The sequence below is a fragment of the Chiloscyllium punctatum genome, chromosome 32 (assembly GCF_047496795.1).
Source record: "Chiloscyllium punctatum isolate Juve2018m chromosome 32, sChiPun1.3, whole genome shotgun sequence".
In the NCBI taxonomy this organism is placed as follows: domain Eukaryota; kingdom Metazoa; phylum Chordata; class Chondrichthyes; order Orectolobiformes; family Hemiscylliidae; genus Chiloscyllium; species Chiloscyllium punctatum.
Genome location: NC_092770.1, coordinates 7,462,728 through 7,485,426, shown reverse-complemented (window position 1 = coordinate 7,485,426; position 22,699 = coordinate 7,462,728). Strand labels below are relative to the sequence as shown.

General features: G+C 38.8%; 1 protein-coding gene across 7 annotated transcripts in view; it reads right to left on the bottom strand.

Annotated features, from left to right (window-relative positions):
• grip1 (glutamate receptor interacting protein 1) overlaps positions 1 to 22,699 on the bottom strand; it is a 472,826-nt gene that overhangs the window by 278,032 nt on the left and 172,095 nt on the right. For 6 of the 7 annotated variants that reach the window (XM_072551564.1, XM_072551566.1, XM_072551569.1 and 3 more), the window contains exon 1: positions 6,016 to 6,324. The exons of the other annotated variant lie outside the window; for it this stretch is intronic. In XM_072551564.1, coding sequence (XP_072407665.1) covers positions 6,016 to 6,148 — 133 coding nt within the window. In that variant the 5' untranslated portion in view covers positions 6,149 to 6,324. Of the gene's footprint in view, positions 1 to 6,015; positions 6,325 to 22,699 lie in introns of those variants that run through there. 7 annotated transcript variants of the gene reach the window in all.

The window sequence follows — 22,699 nt, the reverse complement described above, 5'->3', positions numbered from 1 at the left end:
AGAACCCCTCCCCTCCCCATTCTTTGAAACCCTAGAAATTCCTTGTTCTGCTCCCTTCTTCGCCACAGCATCCTGCAATTATGAAGTAGCATTAGTCTTGAAGTGTGGATTTTCCCTCTCTGCACAGGTGTTTCCATATCTGCTGAGTTTAGCCAACATTGTGTTTTTATTTCAGATCTCCACTACTTTACTTGTACCATAATTTTTTTTTAAATTCACTCATGGAATAAAGGCATCACTGGCTAGGCCAGCACTTATTGTCCATCCTGAGTTGCCTGGAGAGGGTGGTAGTGAGCTACATTTTTGAGCCACTGAGTCCTCCTGGTGGGGACAGACACAAAATGCCATTTGGGCAGGAATTCCAGGAATACCATGGAAGAAAGAATAGATTAGGGAATGAGGGATATCTGGCACAGAAACAGCTCAAACTATTTTCTTCAAATTCCTGATTGCCCCACACCAAAGAAATGTGAAGTTTGGACTCCTACTGAAACGTACCCACTTCAGCAAACCATGCCCTCACGTGGCTATCTGGGTACTGCTAGCAGTCTAGACTTCTAAATTAAAGGTGCCTATTTCCTGAAATAGACAGGCACTTCAGCCGCTCATTGAAGGGTCCTTTGGACATGCTGGTGTTGAAAACTGATTTCAACTGGTTACTGCTCAGCCAATTTGAGGTGATCCAAGTTAATCCAACCCAATGAGTTTGATAAACCTTATTTGACACATATCCAAATTAGAATTAGACTGAATATTGAACTTAAAATTGAAAATTAAACACCTGTATTCAATGCTTATAAAATGTAATATTCTTCACTGCAACAAAAATGCAGATTTTTATTAATGCTCATGGAGGATATTGAAATTACAGAATCTTTGGACAAAACAGAGCAAGATGCTATAGAACATTCTCAGTAGACAGACTGGAGGCTAGAAGAACACAGCAAGCCAGGCAGCATCAGGAGGTGGAGAAGTCGACATTTCAGGTGTAACCCTTCTTCAGGGCTGGATAAGGGTTACACCTGAAATGTCGACTTCTCCACCTCCTGATGCTGCCTGGCTTGCTGTGTTCTTCTAGCCTCCAGTCTGTCTATTTTGGATTCCAGCGTATGCAGTTTTAAAAAAAAAATCTCTAACAAAACACATTCTCAGGACATCCCAATATTTTGCAGTAAATAGACTTTCTGAAATTGTAACTTCCATTACTTAGTTAACAAGACAGTGCCATTCAGAGTGACATGCCCACAAATGAAGAGGTCAACTAATGAATGCATTCAATAGTAGTTGTTGAGGAAGGAATATGGATAAGGATTCCAATATAATCTCAGGCTTTAAAGTTCACTTTTTCGTTACAGTTCCCACAAATTTGAATGAGATACAGTGATAGAAAAGTTATGAAAATCTGCAAGGGATCACTTCATTTTCCTGAACAGAATGTGCATTCAAGATAATTCGACTTCGCAGGCATACGGCTGGGGCATCGGACTCTTTGAAGTTGAATTATCATATACAACCTTAGATTAGAGATAGCATTTTAAAAACAAAATCACTGCTTTTTGATGTTAATGTCTAGACAGCTGGAACTCTGGTGGCTGCATTGTAAAGCAAAGGCTTATTATGTTATCACTGAATAATGTTTACTTGCAGTTACCTTCAGTCTATGTTTCGAAAGGCAAACTGTTGTGAGGAACCATGCAGGAAACACAAAAGAAAGGAAGTTCATTCTTCTAGAGTAATTCAATTCTTCTCAGGAAGTAAGAGTACAACAACTAACACTGGCCAGAAAAACATGCTGCAGATACAATTGTAGAGAGAACCATGCTGGAGACAGGACATTCATTCAATTGGCACTGTGTACCATGGCAAAGGTTAAGTTGTTGAAAGTGTCATTTGTACCTGAAGGATTGCCCTCTTCAATGACCTATAAAGCTGATAATGTCGATACTGTATAAAATAGGTTGTTTAACCATTTCTTAATGGTGGCTTATCAGTGCATGCAGGTGAGAGGAAAGTAATTGATGTGAATGACTGTACTCAAGGGCACACCACATATTAATCCAGCAGCAGAAAACCAGGGAATCTTGGAGTTTAGAAAGAGATGTACCTTTTCAAGAAAACATAATTACAGTGAATACTGAGTGTCTTCTGGCATCATTTCATGTCATTCAATTTGATGTTTATATAGAAATGATGTGGTACAAGGATAATAACAGCAGTCAATGACTTGGCTTCAGGGAGACACAATAGGTAATGTAACAAAAAAAAGTGTGTAACACAAGTATTTGAAATTACAATTCCAAACCAAATTATATTAAAAAAAATAAAGGAGTAAGAGGCCATTCAACCCCTCAAGCCTGCTCCCCTGTTAGTATGATTATGGCTAATCAGTGAATGTCATAATCCTGCCATTCCCCTCATATCCCTGGATACATTTAGCTGCAACAGCTATAGTTACCTCCTTTTTGAAAACAGAAGGTTTTGGCTTCAACCACTTTGTGGTTGTGAATTCCACAGGCTCACCACTCTCTGGGTGAAGTGGTTTAACCTCATCTCAGTCCTAAAGATTTACCTCTTATCCTTAAAATGATAATGTCATCAGGTACATCTTTCCTGCATCTAACCTGTTCAGTCCTGTTAGAATTTTTATAGGTTTCCATACGATCAATCCTCATAGCAGAACCTACATATTGTCTCCTCATCGGTCAATCCCGTCATCCCAGGAATCAATTTGGTAAACCTTCAGTGCACTCCCTCTATCACAAGAGCATCTTTCCTCAAATAAGGAGACCAAAACTGCACACAATATGAGAAAGGATCACCAGACTGATTTCTCTTCACAGATGCTGCCAGACCTGCTGAGGTTTCTAACAACTTCGGTTTTTGTTTCAGATTTAGTATTCCCGGTGTGGCCTCACCAATGCAATGTGAAATATATCAAGGCATTTGAATCAAAGTCTGGATTCACAATGTTGAATTGTCTCCTGGAGACTTCACGTCTCCTAGAGAATCAAGGAATATGGAGAAGATGGGGGAAGTGGGTATTGCAGCTCAAGATCAACCATGTTCATACTGGAATGGCAGAGCAAGCTTGATGGTCCAGATGGTCTATTATTGCTCCTGTTCCATGTTCACAAAAGCCCAACAACTTTGTGTTTTTTTTAAAAAAAAGGGAAAGACCTTTGTCTGACCCTAAAACTATAAACTAACTCAAGTGTTCTCTGAAGGGTCCAGTATCACACCTTCTCGTGGAAACTGGAATGAATACCAAATGTTAACATTGTCGTTGACAGCCGCAACTCGAAGAAAGATTTTTAAAACATTTTTAAACATGAAATTTTGAAAGGCAGTATTGTAATACAGCACACGATATTATATGGCAACAAATTTATCCATGAAGCACAAGTAATATTAGGCATTCATATTTATTTTATTTTAGTTTATGGGAATTCAACCAAAGTGACCCAATTCAAATTCAGAAGCAACCCTGGAACACATTACTATTTTAAGAATGCATTGACCTAAAGCACACTGTACCATTTGAAAAGCACTCCTTTCATAAGTGCATGAATAAAGATCTTAATCAATAAGTACGTACAACAGATCTGTTAGATGTCATCTCCATTAAGATGATGCCTGACTCAACAATGCAACGACATGCTTTGAGGGGTAGCACAATGTGTCAACACACTATAGAGTTCTGTAAACAACACACAAAAAATACTTAAAAGTTGCACTGGGAGGAGATTGTGGAGTTGAAGAAAGAGTACAAAATGAGAGTATTGAACTAAAAGGTTAAAAATTCAAAATTCAATTTTAAATTTCTCATACATTTTGTTTCTGTCTGGGTTTCACAAACTAATGGACAGAAGCATCACTGTCCCTATTTCGTTCATCAAGATTAACATAAACAATCCTCATTGATATATCAGATGCCCTGACCCAACTAAGGCTGTACTAATGAACGTCAAACAAAGCAAGTTAATTTGAAGGAAAATAATAAATTTACTGCCGCATATGAAAATGCTATACTGAGTTTCTATGTTAACCAATAATATTTTACTCCAGTTCTATGTGACATTTGGAGGAAGGTTATCAATTTCACTGTAAAATGAAAATTATTATTAAGAGCCGTTCATACTTAAGCAATTTCATGCAAATATAGATAATGGTTGTCCAGATTATACCCATTAGGTACCAAATAAAAATTAAATAACTACACTCAATTCATTGAAAGGACAATGTGCAGAACGATAAAGTTCAACTTTTAAAATAGAAATGTGTACAAGGCAAAAAAAGGTATACTTCAAAGATTAGATTCCTTCTATCATTAAGTTGAACCTGTAATCAAATTATAATACATGGCTAACGGTAAGCTTGTATTGTAATTGGTTGCTTGAATGTATAGTGCACAGAATCCATACACAAGACAGATGTCACAGGAAGTCACAGGGTACCTCCCCGACTAATCACTTGATAAATGACATAGCTCTGCACAAACCAGAAAATGTCCCAAGCTTAACCTTCAGCAGGCTTTCATTTAGCTCAATTCATGATAATGCCTAAGCTTCAGTTAATGCTCCTGATTTAAAGAGGAGACACAAAACATCTCAGGGGTCCTAGCCCTGAGCAGTACTCATTTATTCCTGCTTAAGAATGTCTGGGTGGATGCTCGAGTCAAGTAAAATGAGATCTGGCAATACCCCCAAATGGGCAAATAGCCTAACAACATTATTTAGCATGATCCATCCATGGAAAGTGGCTGGCCTCAAAAGATCTGGGAGTGCAACTGCAGAATTACATCGCGACACGAATGATCATCTTCAGAAGCGATTGGGGAAATATTAGAAACAGACAACATGAAGGTAATTTAAACAAAGTCTAACAAGTAACAGTGAAGATGTTATAAAACTTGAAAGGGTTCAAACAGGATTTACAAGGGTGTTACCAGTGTTGGACGGCTTGAGTTATCGGGAGAGGCTGAATAGGCTGAGGCTGTTTTCCCTGGAGCGAAGGCTGAAGGTTGACCGTATACAGGTTTATAAAATAATGAGAAGCATGAATAGGGTAAATAGACAAGGTCTCTTTCCCTGGGGTAGGAGAGTCCAGAACTAGAGGGCATAGGTTTAGGGTGAGAGGGGAAAGATTTAAAAAAGGGACCTAAGGGGCAACTTTTTCCACACAGAGGATGGTGCATGTATGAAATGACCTGCCAGAGGAAGTGGTGGAGGCTGGTACAATTACAACATTTAAAGGGCATCTGAATTTGTATATGAATAAGAAAAGGTTTAGAGGGATATGGGCCAAGTGCTGACAAATGGGATTGGTTTAATTTAGGATATCTGGCCGGTATGGACGAGTTGGACCAAAGGGTCTGTTTCCGTGCTGTCCATCTCTATGGTTCTACATAAATAAAAGCTTTTGCATTAACTAAATAGATCATGCACAGAAGTCAACTCTGCATGCAGCAAAGGATTGTGTAAAATCCTCAAAATGTAACTTCTTTTTAGTGGTTACCTCAGGCATTTGTCTGCTGACAGGAGTCAAAGATCAAACTCAATAGGAGGACTCGGAGTGCTGAAGGCAACAAGATTGATCCCTGCAGAAATGGACTGCTTAATTATTCATTCCCAGCTTTCAATGTGAACGGACACTCTTGCTCATTTACTTCTACAAATTATTCAAAGCCACGCACACCTGAAACCACCTGTCAGTTGAAAACCCATCAACACAGGAGTAATCCCTGGGTGATGTACACGTGGAATTGGAAACCACAAACTGTTACAAAGGCATGTGCTACACAGCAGTACAGGTCAACACAACCCCAAGGGATATGCTGTATTCTGAGCAGAGACCTTGACAGCATACAGGGCAAGTGATATCAAATAGTTTTGACAACAGAATAATAAATAACCATTTGCTTCCTCACATCTCATTATAATGGTCATTTACATGGTAACAACAGTGAAGCTGAATTCCACAAGCCTCGCTGAAAAAAAAAATGAAGTTCACACTTACTACGCAGTTGTTCTGAGGCATAATAATACACATCTTCATATCCCTCATGGTAATCCTCCTCTGGTCTATACTTCTTGCTTTTCCTTCTCCTCGACCTTCTCATTTGTTTCATAAGGTACAAAAATCGGTCCATGCTTATACTTGTACCTTGTCAACCTGTTCACTGTCGAGGCGTTTAGCAGCAGCACCCCCACTCAACACAAAACTGACAGAGCAGGAACTGTGGGCAACATGAAATAGACTGAAGGTGGCTGCACACTACAGCATTTTTCAAACTACAGTACTCTGAGCAGTTTTAAACAAAGCTGTTAATACCTGTCAGTTAGGGCCAAGGGGGGAATTTGAAGATGGAAGCTATCAAACTTAAACCAGTAAACGGAATGGAGAAACAATCTGACATTGCCTAAAAGGGAGGAACAAAGTTCAAAAGAACTACTACGGTGAAGGCAAGGAATCCCAATGCTTGGATTGCTCTATCCAATGCCTCTCCTACTTATTTCATCACTAAGGGGGTGGGCGTGCATTCATCTCCACCGACTGCACCAAAATAAAAAAAAGACAAATCAAACGTTACACAAGTTGATTATTAAGTCCTTCCACTTAGCGCACACACAGTGAACTGCATTACGAGATGCTGAGTAGCAGCAGACTTCATCTGCCAAAGAGGCTTTCAATTTTACAACAGGAGAACACACACACACACACACACACACAGTGAGCTAAATGGTTCAATCCACTCAGCACACTCGCAGCCAAGTGTCTATGTGTTAATTAGAGCGGTAAGGAGGAGGCTCAGCAGCTGTTTAAATTGACAGCTTAGCCCACTGGACGTGTGTGTTCAAATTGCGATTTGTTTGCAATGTTCAAGGTATTACCATGAAGCCACAATATGTTCATCAACAGAGGCAAGACAATTAAGAAGGTTCAGGATACTTGAGTGTTTGATCTTCCAACCGAGTTTCCAAGCAACAAACAGAGGCACACAGTCAAGGACAATAGATTCTTACTGTTTGAATTCTCAGTAGCCTGAACGATTTTTTTTGGGAGGAGGTGTTCATAATCAATCTAGACAGAAGTTAAATGCTGTTTTTACTTAAAAATAAAAATGCTTCAGGATAACACATTAATTACATATGCATAGATAAGCCAGGAATCGAAAAGGAATGCAAAATAAATTACATTCCTTTGTCAGTCAGTAAGGCACCGTTTGCATAGAATCATCAAACAGTGATTGAGTGCACTCTTTTGTTTTACTGACCCGGACTTCTGTGACCGAACCAGCGACTGTCAGCATCCGGAGGTTTCGGATTGCAGTTAATCAAACCATTTCTCAATGAGGATTGCTGAGTAGGGTATTCTACTGTGCTGTGATCCAAGTCTACCAGCAAGTCATTTCATCTTCAAATGAAATGTGCTTTGAAGTCATCCTGAGGATCAAGTAGACTTTTTTTATAACTGCAGCTATACTTTGCCTTTTTTTAAAAAAACAATGAGACAATAGGGAATTAGGAGGCGTTATGAAATGATTTTAAAATTACATTTAAATAGAAATGTGAATGCTAGTTTAGATAGACTCCCTAAAGTTATTAGGAACATCTTGTATACAACTGAAAACCGATTTAAACAAACAATAAATATATTGAATTTTCTTCCTGCCAAGTATCCTAACACAGCTATGTTATTGGTCGAGTATTCAGAGACGTGGTCTGATTGAGGTGGAGTCACACATCAAAGGAACAGACTTTTCAGTCTAACTCTTCCAGGCCAAGCAAGTTTCCCAAACTGAACTAGTCCCATTTGCCTCAGTTTGGCCAGTCTCCCTCTCAGCCTTTCCTATTCATGTCTCCAACATCCTGTATAATTACAATGTAATGTCCCAAGTGTTATACTCAATGGACTGAGGAATGAAGGCAAGTGTGTCAAATGCATGTCTATCTGTGACACAACTTTCAGGGACCTACGTACCTGAACCCCTAGGTCTCTGTTTGGCAACATTCCCCAGGGCCCTACCATTAACTGTGTAAGTCCTGCCCTTGTTTGTCTTAACAAAATACAACACCTCACATCATCCCATCTGTCTACCACTCATTGGCCCAATTGATGAAGATCCCCTTGTAATCTTAGATAACGTGTCCATTATACCACCAATGTTGGTGTCATCCTCAGAACACAAGTTCATATTCCATCCTAGCAGTTGGAAAGTTTATATCCTATTCATTAAATGAATTAGAATGAAAAGTCAGCATAATGGTGACTACATGATTCCAGTAAGAAACCATCCTGGTAATGTCCGTTCTTGAAGGAGATCATCTGATCTCACCCTGCCTAACCTAAGCAACTCTGAGTGTCCTTTGAAATGTCCCATATCAAACTGTGGGAGGAAAAAAAAGATTAAAATTGAATGAATTAGTTGCATCGACATAGCACGACATTCAGACATGATGCTGTAATGTCACAAAATTGTTTCAGTGCACAAAAAGGCCATTTGTCCCATCATGTCTGCACCAGCTCTCTGAATGAACATTATGACTTGGTGTTATTCTCCTCTCTTTTCAAAGAATGTGCAAGTTTAAATGGAAAAGAAACAATTACCACCATCCCACTTGCATATTTTAATTGAACCTATTCTCCCCACCCCTTTTCAGGCAGTGCATTGCAGATCCTAACTACTCAAGAATATGAAAAAGTCATCACTTTTACTTCTTTCACGAAGTAGTTTGAATACTTGCCTTCTTGTACTTCATCTTTAAATGAGTGGGAACAGTTTCTTCCTGTCTACTTTATCCAGACTTCTCATGATTTTGAAAAATTCTATAAAATCTCCTCTGAACCTTCTCTTCTCCAAAGAAAGCAGTCCCAACTTTTCAATCTATCTTCATAAATTGAAGTTTCTCATTCCTGGAGCTCTTTGACACTCTCCATTGTGTTCATATTTTTCTTAAAGTGGACCTCCCAAAACTATATAATACGTCAGTTGATATTGAACTTGAGTCATATACAAATTCAGCATAACTTCCTTGCTATTGTACTTAGCCATCAATAAATATTTTATCAACTGTTCTCTCCATCTGTCCTGCCATCTTAATAGCTTATGCACATATACACACAGGTCACTCTATTCCTGCACATCCTTTTTAAAAAATCCTTTAGTTATGTTATCTTTCTCTGTTCTTTCTATCAAAATGTAACACATCGCACTGCTCTACATTGAACTTCATGGGACACCTATTCAGCCACTCTACTAACTTGTCAATGAACTCATAGTTTACAATGCTTCCAAGGTTTGTATCATTTTCAAACTTTAAAATAGTCAACTGCAAGATCCAGATGATTAATATCAGGAAAACCAAGGGTCCCAATACCAAATCTTGGGGAACACCAGTGCATACCTTGATCCAGCCAGACAAACATCCGTTACTGATTACTCTGTGTTCTATCACGCATCTAATTTTGTATCTATGCTCCTACTGCTTTTTATTCTAAGTGCTATAATTTTGCTTTCCAGTCTGTTCTGTGGTACTGTGTCAAATATCTTTTGGCAATCCATGTATGCCATATCAACAGCATTGTACCCATCAGCCTCTCTTAACCATTCAAGAAACTCCAGCAATTTAGTTGTACACTATTTTACCGAGAAATTCATGTTGACTCTCCTTATTTGAACCATGTTGGTTCACATGAGACTAATTCTATTCCAAATTCCCTTAGTATAGTGGTCAAACTCAGGGTGCTGTGATTTACGCTAAGGTGCAATAGTCTTAAAGGAGATTAAGCAGTGATTCTTTCACCCATAAGATAGTGGGTATCTCAAATTCACTGCCTGAAACAACGTCAGAGGTAGAAACAATTACAATATTTAAGAAGCATTTAGATGAATACTTGAAATGAAAGTGTACAAGACTGTGGGTCATGTGCTGAGAATTGGGAGTATGGTAGATCGGTGCTTGATGACCAGTGTGAATATGATGGGTAAAAGGGCCAGTTTCTGTATTATAATACTCCAGGACTTAGATTGCACAGTAACTAAATCTTCATAAAGTCTGGAGGCATAGTTGAAGGTTCATGGCATGTGTCAAATATGACCATGGGAAACCCCTTGCTGATTAACATTACCACCTTTCCTTTGCTGATGAGTCATGTACTCCATGTCCTCTGGAGTTTAAAATAATGAGAGAATCTCACTGAAACAGTCAAGGTTCTGAAGGAATGGACATTGTAGCTACCAAGAGGTTACTTCCCTGGCTGGAGACAAAGTGCTACTGTCTCAGGTTAAATGCCACTCATTGGGGCTCTTATGACACAGTGGCAGTTTACCTACCTTTGACCCAGGAAGCCGACATTGATTAGAAAATATCTGAAAGGATACTCATGTTGGACTGAGATGATGTGAATTTTCTTTCCTCAAATGGTTGTCCATCTTGGGAATTTCTACTCCAGAAGATTCTAGCAGTACGTTCAGCATGCGGATTCAAGATGGGAAAGTAAGATCTTTGGTCTTTCCAGGCCTCAAGATACAGGCAGGAAAGTGAAGGTAAACTTGAACAACATTTCTCACATTAAATAATGGAGAAGGCCTGACGGGCCGCATGACTAACTCCTACTACTACTTCTCATGTTGGATACCACCTGGAAGAAGATTGAAAGTAACAAGGACCCAGAATGAATCCACAGCCAAGAACTGTTTGATGGTTATGGCTGACTGATCTGGCCAAGTCCTGAAATATCTGCCAGTCTAAGTCTGCAGCAAATGACAAGAGAACCAATGGATCAACTAGATGTGTCCTCACCAATCTACCATCAGAAATGCATCCATTTGACATGCTGTGCAGCACTGTGACTATGATAAATGAGGTAGGTTCAGTTCAGACCTACAGCTTACAACAGGGCTGTCAGAATGCGGGAGGGCATCAGCAGCAGCAGAATTGACTTCAACCAGAATCTGTAACTTCATGGCTGGGGTTATTCCTCTACCATTTTCACCAGACCAGGATGTCGACCTTTGCTCAATGAGGACAGTAGGAGGAGAGCAATCAGGAGAAGCACCAAACATCTAATCTCAAAAATGTGATGCCAATCTGATGAAGCTACAATACACAACTATGTACAGATATTGGCAACATGGTAATGACAGAGCTCATAGAATCTGAGTTGTACAGCAAGAAAACAGATCCATCTGTCCACTTGTCCATTCCGACCAGATATCCTAAATTAACCTCGGGCTTTTTGCAGCATTTGGCCAGTAATCTTCAGCCTTTTGGTATTCATGTACCAATCCAGATGTCTTTTAAATGTTATAATTGTACTAGCCTCCACCATTTCCTCGAGCAGCTCATCCCATGTACGCAGCATCCTGTGTGAAAAAGTTGCCCCTTTTATATCTTTCCCCCTCACCTTACAAGAAGGCAGCTCTCTAGGACCTGGGATGTGGAGGTACATCAGGGTCCAATAACCTGGGCCCTGGGCTTCAGGGGGACATTGTGCTCAGGTTAACAGCCTGCACCAAGAACAGCACCAAGGATGTAAATTTCAGACTCTGGCCATGCAGCTTGCCACCATCTTTGAGAGCAAATAGCAATGCCAGCCTTGCCAACGGAGCCCAAAATCTCACAGATTAATAAAATAAAAATTTACAAAGAATTTCACATGTAAACTTCAAAAATAACCAGTCAGCCAAAGTCTGTATTACACTTCTTAGGAAGGCGTGAAGATTTTAATGAAATACAAATTTCAAAATGCTTTATTTGAACAGAGACAATCCATCCTTTTCAGTGTTTAAATAATTGCTATAAATCTATAAGTAAAACCAAGTAACACTTCCAAGTTTCATTTCACGCTTGGTGAGCAAACATTAACTAACTACTGACACTGTCAGTCTCTTATCTTTTTTACTGAAATCTAAGAGACAACATTATGTTTTTGACCTTGAATTTCTTTCCAGATGGATGGTCTAGTTACTTTTACAAACTGCAAGAAATTCCTATTCAATCTGATCAGTATTGACTAGCCTTTTTGTTCCAAAGGCCTTTCTATTCCTTGCTGAAGCTATGAGATGGATGTTCTACATTTAGTAGCTAATTTTAAAGTAAACTGCTGTATCAATGTGTGTCAATAATGGCAAACTCCCCAGTGTAAGAAGTTAAAAATAAACCAAAGTAATGATTATTCTTCTGCTTATTAAATGGCAATTTCTGATAAATAAGATACAAAATATCAAAAGAATGGGATGGCATTGTTATTGAAACCTCGATAGGATATCTTGTTTTAAGATTCCGTCAAGATGAATCACAATACCTTATATTTTATACAGCAGTTTAAGTAAATATCCCATGATGATGTAAAAGGAAATAGGAATAAATCAATGCCAAAATAAATGGGGACTTAGGATGGGATGAACAAATCTTGGTTAAACATGTGCATTTGTAACAAGGAGAGAAAATGGAGTGGGATTTAGGGACAGGATGTAACTGAGCATGACAATCAATCAGTTGTGGGGGTGCAGGGATGGGGTGTCATACAAAAACTCATAATTAAAGTACAGATTTCAAGGGAAAGGTTTGTCATGCTCAAGTTAGTTATAGATGGAAGGAGACGCATGTCCGTTAAAGGATTTAAATAAAAGGAATAAGAATTTTACATACAAGGGATTAGCGAACCAAATACCAAAATAAGTCAGGAGAACAGAAATGATGGGAGAGGAGGACTTGTTGCAGGATAGAATACGAGCGGCAGGATTGGATACGAGCAGGAGGAGTTTGGATGAGCTGATGTTTATGGAAGGAACACACTCCTATTTCCATCCCCCTACAAATGCATGTCTGTTTTCTGTCTCTGCTTCTGTAGCCAGCATTCTAACTGAGCTGAATGACAAACATACATAGGTTGTTCTCCCTTTCATTGTCAAGATTTAATTTGATTTATTATTGTCACATGTACTTGAGTATAGGGAAAAGTGTTGTTTTGAATGTAGTATGGAAGAATATAACATACAAGAACAAATGATCATAGGGTGATTGAATACAGCAATGCATACAAAGTTATGGGTGCACAGGAGGTGGACTAAAGCAAGATCAACATTAGATTTGAAATTTGAGAGGGTCCATTCAGCAGATTAATAACAGTAAAGGAGAAGCTGTTCTTAAACTTGTTGGTATATGTGTTTAAGCTTTAGTATCTTCTACCTGATGGAAGATATTGGAAGAGATTATAACTGGGGTGAGAGGGGTCTCTGATGCTGTTCACTGCCTTTCCACAGCAATGAGTAATGTAGATGGAGTCAATTAATGGAAGGTTGACATGTATGATGGTCTGGGCTGTGTTCACAACTTCCTGTAAATTTGTACAGTCTTGGGAGGAGCAGTTGCCATACCAAACCTTGATACATTCAGATAGAATGCTTTTTATGGTATATCTGTCAAAGTTGGTGAGGGTCCTCAAGGACATGCTGAATTTCCTCAGCCTCCTGAGGAAGCAGAGGCATTGTTGTGCCTTCTTGACAGTCACATTTACGTGGGTGGCCCAGGACAGATTGTTGGTTATTGTCACTCCGAGGAACCTGACTCTCTTGACCCTCTCCACCTCAGCTCCATTGATGTAGAAAGGGGCACTTTCTCCTCTCTTCCTCCTGAAGTTGGTGATCAGCTCTTTAGTTTTGTTGACATTGAGGGAGAGATTGTTATTTTTGCACCACAACACCAAACATTCTATCTCCTTCCTGTGTTCTGTTTCATCATTATTTGATATTTGGCCGACAATATCGGTCTCATCAGTCAACTTGTAGATGGAGTTTAGCTAAAATTTGTCCACAAATGTACAGGGAGCATAGGAGGGAGTTCAGCACGCATCCTTGTGGGGCATAGGTGTTGAGAATTATCATGAGGAGGTGCTGTTGTCCATCTTTACTGGTTGCAATCTACATTCCACTACAAGAAAGATGAACTCAGGATCCATTGACATAAGAATTGGGAAAACTAATCTCCAAACAGTTCATGGAGAACACAACTGATACACCATTACACTGCTCATGAGGATATTTTAATTTCCATTTATGTTTATTTCTCAATCAAATAGGTGGACAACCTTATATTATTCCAAAGAAATATTTCATTAGATCTATTTGCAATTAAGCAAACAGGGTATTTTGCAAGTTTGTCAGTAAACTGTCCCGTAACATAATTACAGTAAATTTTCATTTAAGAGGAATAGCAGCATTGATAACTGGAGTTTGATATACACGAATGTACCCCAGGATCAGCATTTGGATTACAGCACTTATTGGATATAAATTTCAGTGAATTATGTTGAATACATTATGCAGAGACAAGTTCTTCAGTCAAGCCAGTTAGAATGGCATTTGTGCTCAACTTGAGTCTCTTTCCATTTCTTTGGCATCTAAGTGTCCCCTTAAAACGATCTTGTCCCTTCTCCCTTATATGCTTCTCCAGTATCGCCCTTAAATATATCCACTCTGCTCACCTTAACCACTCTCTGTGGTGTTCAGTTCCACATTCTCACCACTTTCTGGGTAATGATGTTTCTTTTGAATTCCTGATTTGATTTCTTCAAAACTATTGGATACTGGAGGTCTCTAATTCTGTTGTTCTACACAAATAGAAACATTGGCTATCTCCTCTATCAAATATCTTTAAAAGGCCTCCACTACATGATGACTTTTCAGGAGTAGACAGACCCCAGCCTGTTTATTTTTTTTTCCCTGGTGAATACAACTTCACATTCTGCTATCATCAGTGAATTATTTTCCTCACAAAGTTCAGTGCCTGGAAATCATCCTTATAACAGAAACCTGAACAGAACTCAACATTCCAGGTATGGTTCAACCAACATTGTAATAAAGTAAAATCATATCAAAGTGACAAAAAAAACATTAGGAGTTGAGATAAACAGCCTTCTAACTAAAGTCCATGTACTAACTTGGTATGACCAGGTTAGAAAGGGTGGTTTGGCTCCCCTCTTTTAAAACCCCTCTCAGAGACTCAGTCAAAACAAATATTTTATTTCATTTTAGCATTCAGCTATGACACTTCAATTAAAATGTAGTGCTCATCAAAATTAAGAAACCAATTAAAAACGTTTTGATTGGAAGACAACTTTTATTACCTACTCACCCCAAAAAACAGAGAAAAGCATGACATCATACAGAAATGTAAGCAATAAGTTTCAAGAAAAAAGTGTCCTATTCAGACAGGAATAATAAAGACGACACAGCATATAATTTCTTAAGTGTTCTTCAGACATTAGGTTTTTCAACCTGTGAACAAGTTATTTAATTGTTGACTGGTATCTGCAGTGGTGGCAGAGTTTGTAGATATTTAAGTTCTTGTTGATTGATGGTTTCCCCGGTTGCATTTCCATGAGATGTTGTCCTTCAAGGTGAGAGGGAAAAAGGGAGAGAGAGGAGGGTATGAGTGAGAGAGAGGAGAGAAAGATGATTTCTCTACACTACATTGGACAAACACGCAGAAAACTAGCCACCAGGATACATGAACATCAACTAGCCACAAAACGACACACCCTCTCTCATTAGTACCCTTACGTGTGGATGAGGAAGGACACCACTTTGACTGGGACAACACATCCATCCTAGCATGAGCCAAACAGAGACACGCACAAGAATTCCTAGAAGCATGGCATTCCAACTGGAACTCTATCAATAAACACATTGACTTGAATCCAATTTACCACCCCCTGAGATAAAGAACAGGAAATGACATCACCATAGGAAATTATGTCACCACAGAAAATGACATCACCAACCCAAGGAAACTCAAACATAAATAGAAAATGGGCGACACCATCAGTGCTTCATTTGGAGGCTCACTGAAGACGTTACCTAGTATGGTGATGAAATGTCTGAAAATGAACCTTCCAGCTCAGCGAGCAAAACTACATCCAGAACCTCAACCTGAGCTACAAATCTTCTCAAATCTTGCTTGAAAAATGATTTGTTTATATTCCCAAATTTGGCTCCACTGTCTGTCCAAGCTGGCTCAATAGCATGTGAGCCTTTCATCTTTGAATGTGAAATTACGATACAAGTGTGAAGTGGTGCCAATTTCTTAATACTGACTCTTTTGCCTAGTTTTCATGTCTTTAAGTTAAATGGAATTTTAGTGCAGATGGTATCATTTATTCTGCATTGTTCTCATGCACTTGCCTCAATCTATGGTCAGCCATTTTATGTCAGTATTTGTCTTTATTAAAACCATGTTAGTCAATAAAAGGTCTCCGGTATAACAATCAAGTTAAAACTTGACTAAAGAAAACATAAAACTATTATTTTTCTTTATGATATTTGTATCAAAGTTTAACTTCTTTCTTTATGATGGTGGTACCACTATCGTAAAAAAAAGTTAAAACTTGATACCACTATCATTAAAAAATGGTTTTATGTTTTCTTTAGTCTCTCCTTTACATCTGGGGTCAGGTCCAGCAAAGTGAGGGATGGCTCATACCAAAATAAAGCGGTTCATGATGGAATTCAATGGGCATCTATGTTTTACAGGTGAGGCAAATGCAAAAAGAACATCCACCAGTCTTTTCTTTTTATAGGTGCTAGTTGATCTTTGTATACCTTTAATTTTAGATTTTGTTCATTTGTAGTGTTTTTATTTGATCTCCAGCAGGTCATGGAAAGTTTAGTACTGGTGTTTCTGGGATGACTGGAACCGGAATAGAAGACGTTGAAATTAATGTTACACACAGTATTTACACCAAGCAAATTTACATCATTGATGTTTAGGTCTAGAACACTACTGAACTCAGTTGACAAAAGAAGCAGAAATGAAACAAATTGCTACAATTTTAAAATGTACCTTTTAATAAATGCTATAATTTTAATAATTTTGAACAAATAGCACTGAATTAATGTTGTACCACACCATTTTCTTTCAAAGAAACATATAGATGTTTAGCTGCAAAACATATTTTGACTTCTGTGAGATGGGCTGGAAGAAATGAAAATTGATCTTCTTAATTAGATTACCTATGTCTGTCAAATAACACAAACTCTTGATGAGGTTGATGCAGGTGTCAAGTAGAAGGCCTCGAAGGTACAAAAAGTAATTCAACTACACCGAATTGCAAACTGGCACAAAGTTATTAAAACAAATGAAATATATGGTGTTTGAACAAATATGCCATCTTAATTAGTCTAACTAAACTACTTTACAATCCACCTGCACAAGCACGCTATTTCCTGAAGTGATTTTGAAACAAGGCAGCAGCTGGATTGAATCAAAAATATTTACAATGTACATTTAAAATATTAAATTTACAAAATGCCAAATGACAATAAAAAGAGTTGGTAAACTATTTAAATTCCTATGTATTGCTAGGTACTTCTCCAGTTGATACTGGATGGTGAAACATTGCATGCTTTAAAATAAAACAGTCACCAGCGATGTGCTCAAAAGCAATTATGGGTGGAGAGAAGGATATTTAACATATTCCCAACATTTTAATTCAAAATAAAACAATAAGTTATGAAGTCTTAGTCCTAGACAACATAGGCTGAGTATCGTAATTACATAATGGAAATTAATATTGTTCAATATTATTGTGAATGGAATATAAATTGTGTAAATAGTGAGTGTCAGAGTTAATCAAAGGACAAAGTTACTTGCTAGCACTATGAAGATTCGAAGACAATATGAACAACAGTAATAATTTAGTGATAAACGAAGTAATTCATCTTAGATGTTCCTAATTCAAATTAAGAATATATTGCACTCCAAACTTTGGACTCAAAATGTCAGACAGGAAATTACATGTCAAAGGTAGTTGGAGCTACCTGGATTAAATCATTAAATTAGTGCTTCCTAAACTGTTTAAGAATTTTCTGTCAAACGAACGAAGGACACAGATTATCAGGTGCAGGGATGTTGAGGTAGGGTGGGTAAGGAAAGCATGAAGGTTTTCTCCAGCAAAACTCTGAAACCAGCTGAAAGCAGGCAATTTCACATATGAACTGAATAGAAAATAATGATTTACAATTGAACAGTTTGAAATAGCTCTTCACAGTCAACAAAGTGAACAACTGAATTTCACACGAGTTATTGGACATTCTCTGTCTTTAACAGCAAAACGTTGCTGTGTAACATTAAAGAATCAATGGAAACATTTCATTAAGTGCAAAACAAACAAAAAAAAAAGGAGCAACAGATACAAAGATTATTGAGCAAAGCACTGGAAAAATACAGTACACCAAATCTTACTGTACACATCTTAATATCATGAATTTAATTATTTTCTATTGCCCCTTGCTCCCAACTCAAACTGTCTAGTGACACCACACTTGCATTAAGTAGTAATGAAATATACAGTTCTGTAATTAAAATGATGCTGAGAGCAGTCAAAACCCCAGGTGACATCATCGCCAGTGGTTCTAAGTTATAAAATAAAACTGAAAGATAATCATGGAGTCGACCTGTATACAGTTACAAAATCTCCTGTGAGATTTCTCTGTGCATGCGCATTAATTAAACACTAAAGCAAAAGCTGAAAAAACCTTGAAATATACTTGAATGAACAAGAAATGCTTCAAAACAGATCTGATTTGAAGATGCTGGTGTTGGACTGGTGTGTACAAAGTTAAAAATCACACAACACCAGTTATAGTCCAACAGGTTTACTTGGAAGCACTAGCTTTAGGAACACTGCTCCTTCATCAGGTGATTGTGTGTCACCTGATGAAGGAGCAGCGCTCCGAAAGCTTAGTGCTTCCAAATAAACGCGTTGGGCTATAACCTGGTGTTGTATGGTTTTTAACTCAAAACAGATGAATCAAGTAAAGATGCTATACTTGGAATTTGGAATACCCATGCACACATCAATTTCAAGAATCTCTACAGCAAAGCAAAATGAAGTGGCTTATTTTTTTGCTGAAGATTAGCCAACTTGAGAGCTGATTTGCAGGGAGGCAACTCTGTGCAGTTAAATACAACTCAGTTTGCCAGCCCATGTGTTCTTGTTGCTGTTAATTCATGGGCTTGTAAAGTTTTCTGGGGTTAGGTAAATACATTTGTCATGATGACAGACCAGAACTCCAGATTACTTGCTGGCACACTGAACCTTTGGACAAGGCATGAGTTTATTTAAAAACACAAAAGGACTATAAAAGCCTGGCTGCTAATGTAAATTTGAAGTTATAATTTCAAGATATAAAAAGATTCCCTCTGTGAACCCCTGGAATGTTACACATTGAAGCGTGCTAATGAAACTGCAAAGAGCAAAATATCAAAGGGCAGAGGTACAAAGCCATCCAATTATCTCCTGTCAGCAGTTAGAACATCTCTTTTGGATTATATTGCTGACTGAGGACATGAGTTGAAAGTCATGCTTGTATTTTATTCTTCTAGGAACATAGTAAAGTGGAGTTAAAATATGATTGCAACACCTGATCTGAGTGGCCCAATGTGCTGTGGAAGGACTACTGTAAAGGTCATAACTAGTGGATATCAATTTAACACCCCTGCAGTGCAGGTAAAATTTAAATATTCATATCTCTTTTTGATAGCCACAAGCTAACCACCATCAAAAGAAAAAAGTAGAATAGAATTCAGCTAACTTGCAAAGCCACTAATCTTAAAGTCCCAACTTAATGACCAACATTAATGTTATCAGTATCAACCAATCAAACAGCCACAACATCCTACGATCTCTCTTCTCAGAACCCTTGAAGGAGATTGTCATTACCTGGCACTTGTGTGGCATGAATTTACTTACCACTCTTCAGCACAAGCCTGGATATTGTCCAGGTCTTACTGCATCTGGAAAGGGACAGTCTCAGTATCGGAGGAGCTGCGAATAGTGGTGAATACTGTGCAATCAGATGCAAACATTCCCAGATATTCCCTTATGTTGCCTCCTCCTCCTGGGAGTTGTTTACTTGTCCGTCATTGTTACGACTGGATATGGCTGGACTGCAGATCTTTTGGTCCATTAGGTGTAGAATCACTTAACCCTGCCTTTCATTTGCTTCTTATGATGTTTGACAAGTAAGTAGTCCAATGTTGTAGCTTTACCAAGTTAACAACTCATTTTAAGGTATGCCAGATGCTACTTCTGACAGGTTCTCCTGCACTCTTCATTGAGCTAGGATTGATCCCATTGTTTAATGGTAATGGTGGAGTGGGGGATAAGACAGGCCACAAGATTGCAGATTATGATCAAGTACAGTTCAGCTGCTAATGATCCACAGTGCTTCATGGATGCCACATTTTGAGCTGTTAGATTCATTCCAAATCAACCCATTTAATACAGTGTTAGTATCACACAACATGTGCAGAGTATCCTCAGTGTAAAACACAGAAAATATCAGTCAGCTATTCAGCTCTTTGAGCCAGTCCACCATTAAATAGGATTCATGGCTCATTATTAAACTCAGTATCTTGTTCTAGATTTTTCCCTATATCCTTTGACCCCCTTCGTCCCAAGAACACAACTCCTTCGTTAAAACATTCAATGTTTTGACATCAACCACGTTTAGTGGCAGAGAATTCCACAGGCTCGCTATTCTCTGGGTAAAAAAATTTCTCATCTCAATAGCCTTCCTCATTCCTTAGACTATGACCCTACTTCTGGACTCCGCAGTCTTCAGGAACATCCTTCCTGCATTTACCCTGTCTAATCCTGTCAGAACATTGTAGGAGTCTATGGGATATCCCCCTCTCCAGTAAATACGGTCCTAACCAATCCAGTCTCTCTCCATACATCAGTCTTGCCTTCACCGAAAACAGTGTGATGAACCTTTATTGTACTCCCGCCATAACCAGAATTTCCTTCCTCAGATAAGGAGACCAAAACTGTTCAAAATACTCCAGAGGTAATCTCACCAAGGCCCTGTACAATTGCAGCTAGATATCTCTGCTCCTGTAGTTGAATTCTCTCAATAAGAAAACAAATGGTATGTTGACCTTCATCGCTGCCTGCTGCACACTTCCAGCAACTTGCGTACAAGGTCTGGATTAGTGGTGCTGGAAAAGCACAGCAGTTCAGGCAGCATTCAACGAGCTGCTCGTTGGATGCTGCCTGAACTGCTGTGCTCTTCCAGCACCACTAATCCATATTTGCTTTCCAGCATCTGCAGTCATTGTTTTTACCTCTGTGTACAAGGACACCCAGGTATCGTCACACCTTCTCCTCTCCCAATCTATTGCCATTCAGATAATGATCTGTCTTCCTGTTTCATTACCAAAGTGGATAATTAGGGTGAAAGGAAAAGCTGGTAGTTATAAGGAATGTTGGTTAATGAAAGAAATTGAGGGCTTGGTTAAGAAAAATAAGGAAGTATATGTCAGGTAGAGACAGGATAGATCGAATGAATACTTAGAGGAGTATAAAGTCGGAGTATACTTAAGAGGGAAATCAGGAGGGCAAAAAGGGGACATGACATATCTTTGCAAATAGAATTAAGGAGAATCCAAAGGGTTTTTACAAATACATGAAGGACAAAAGGGTAATGAGGGAGAGAATAGGGCCCCTCAAAGGTCAGCAAGGCAGCCTTTGTTGGAGCTGCAGGAGATGAGACAGATACTAAACGAGTATTTTGCATCAGTTGTTACTGTGGAAAAGGACAGGGAAGTTATAGAATGTAGGGAAATAGATGGTGATATCTTGGAAAATGTCCATATTACAGAGAAGGAAGTGCTGAACGTCTTGAAATGCATAAAAGTGGATAAATCCCCAGGACCTGATCAGGTGTACCCGAGAACTCTGTGGGAAGCTAGGCAAGTGATTGCTGGGCCTCTTGCTGAGATATTTGTATCATCGGTAGTCACAGGTGAGGTGCCAGAAAACTGGAGGTTGGCTAACGTGGTGCCACTGTTTAAGAAGGGTGGTAAGGACAAGCCAGGGAACCATAGACCAGTGAGCCTGAAGTCAGTGGTGGACAAGTTGTTGGAGGGAATCCTGAGGGACAGGATGTACGTGTATTTGGAAAGGTAAGGACTGACTAGGGACAGTCAACATGGCTTTGGTGTGGGAAATCATGTCTCCCAAACTTGATTAAGTTTTTTGAAAAAGTAACAAAGAGGATTGATGAGGGTAGAGCAGTTGATGTGATCTATATGGACTTCGTTCGACAAGATTCCTCACAAGAGACTGGTTAGCAAGGTGAGATCTCATGGAAAACGGGGAGAACTAGCCATTTGGATACAGAAGAGGCTCAAAGGTAGAAGACAGAGGTGGTGGTCAAGGGTTGTTTTTCAGATTGGAGGCCTATAATCAGTGGTGTGCCACAAGGATTGGTGCTGGTCCACTACTTTTCATTGTTTATATAAATGATTTGGATGTGAGCATAAGAGTTATATCAGTAAGTTTGCAGATGACACAAAAATTGGAGGTATAGTGGACTGTGAAGAAGGTTACCTCAGATTACAATGGGATCTTGATCAGATGGGCCAATGGGCTGAGAAGTGGCAGCTGGAATTTAATTTAGTTAAATGTGAGGTCCTCGTTTTTGGGAAAGCAAATCTAAGCAGGACTTATACACTTAATAGCAAGGTCGTGGGGAATGTTACTGAACAAAGAAACCTTGGAGTGCAGGTTCATGATTCCTTAAAAGTAGAGTTGCAGGTAGATAGGATAGTGAAGAAGGCATTTGGTATGCTTTCTTTTATTGGTCAGAGTATTAAGTGCAGGAGTTGGGAGGTCATGTTGTGGCCATACA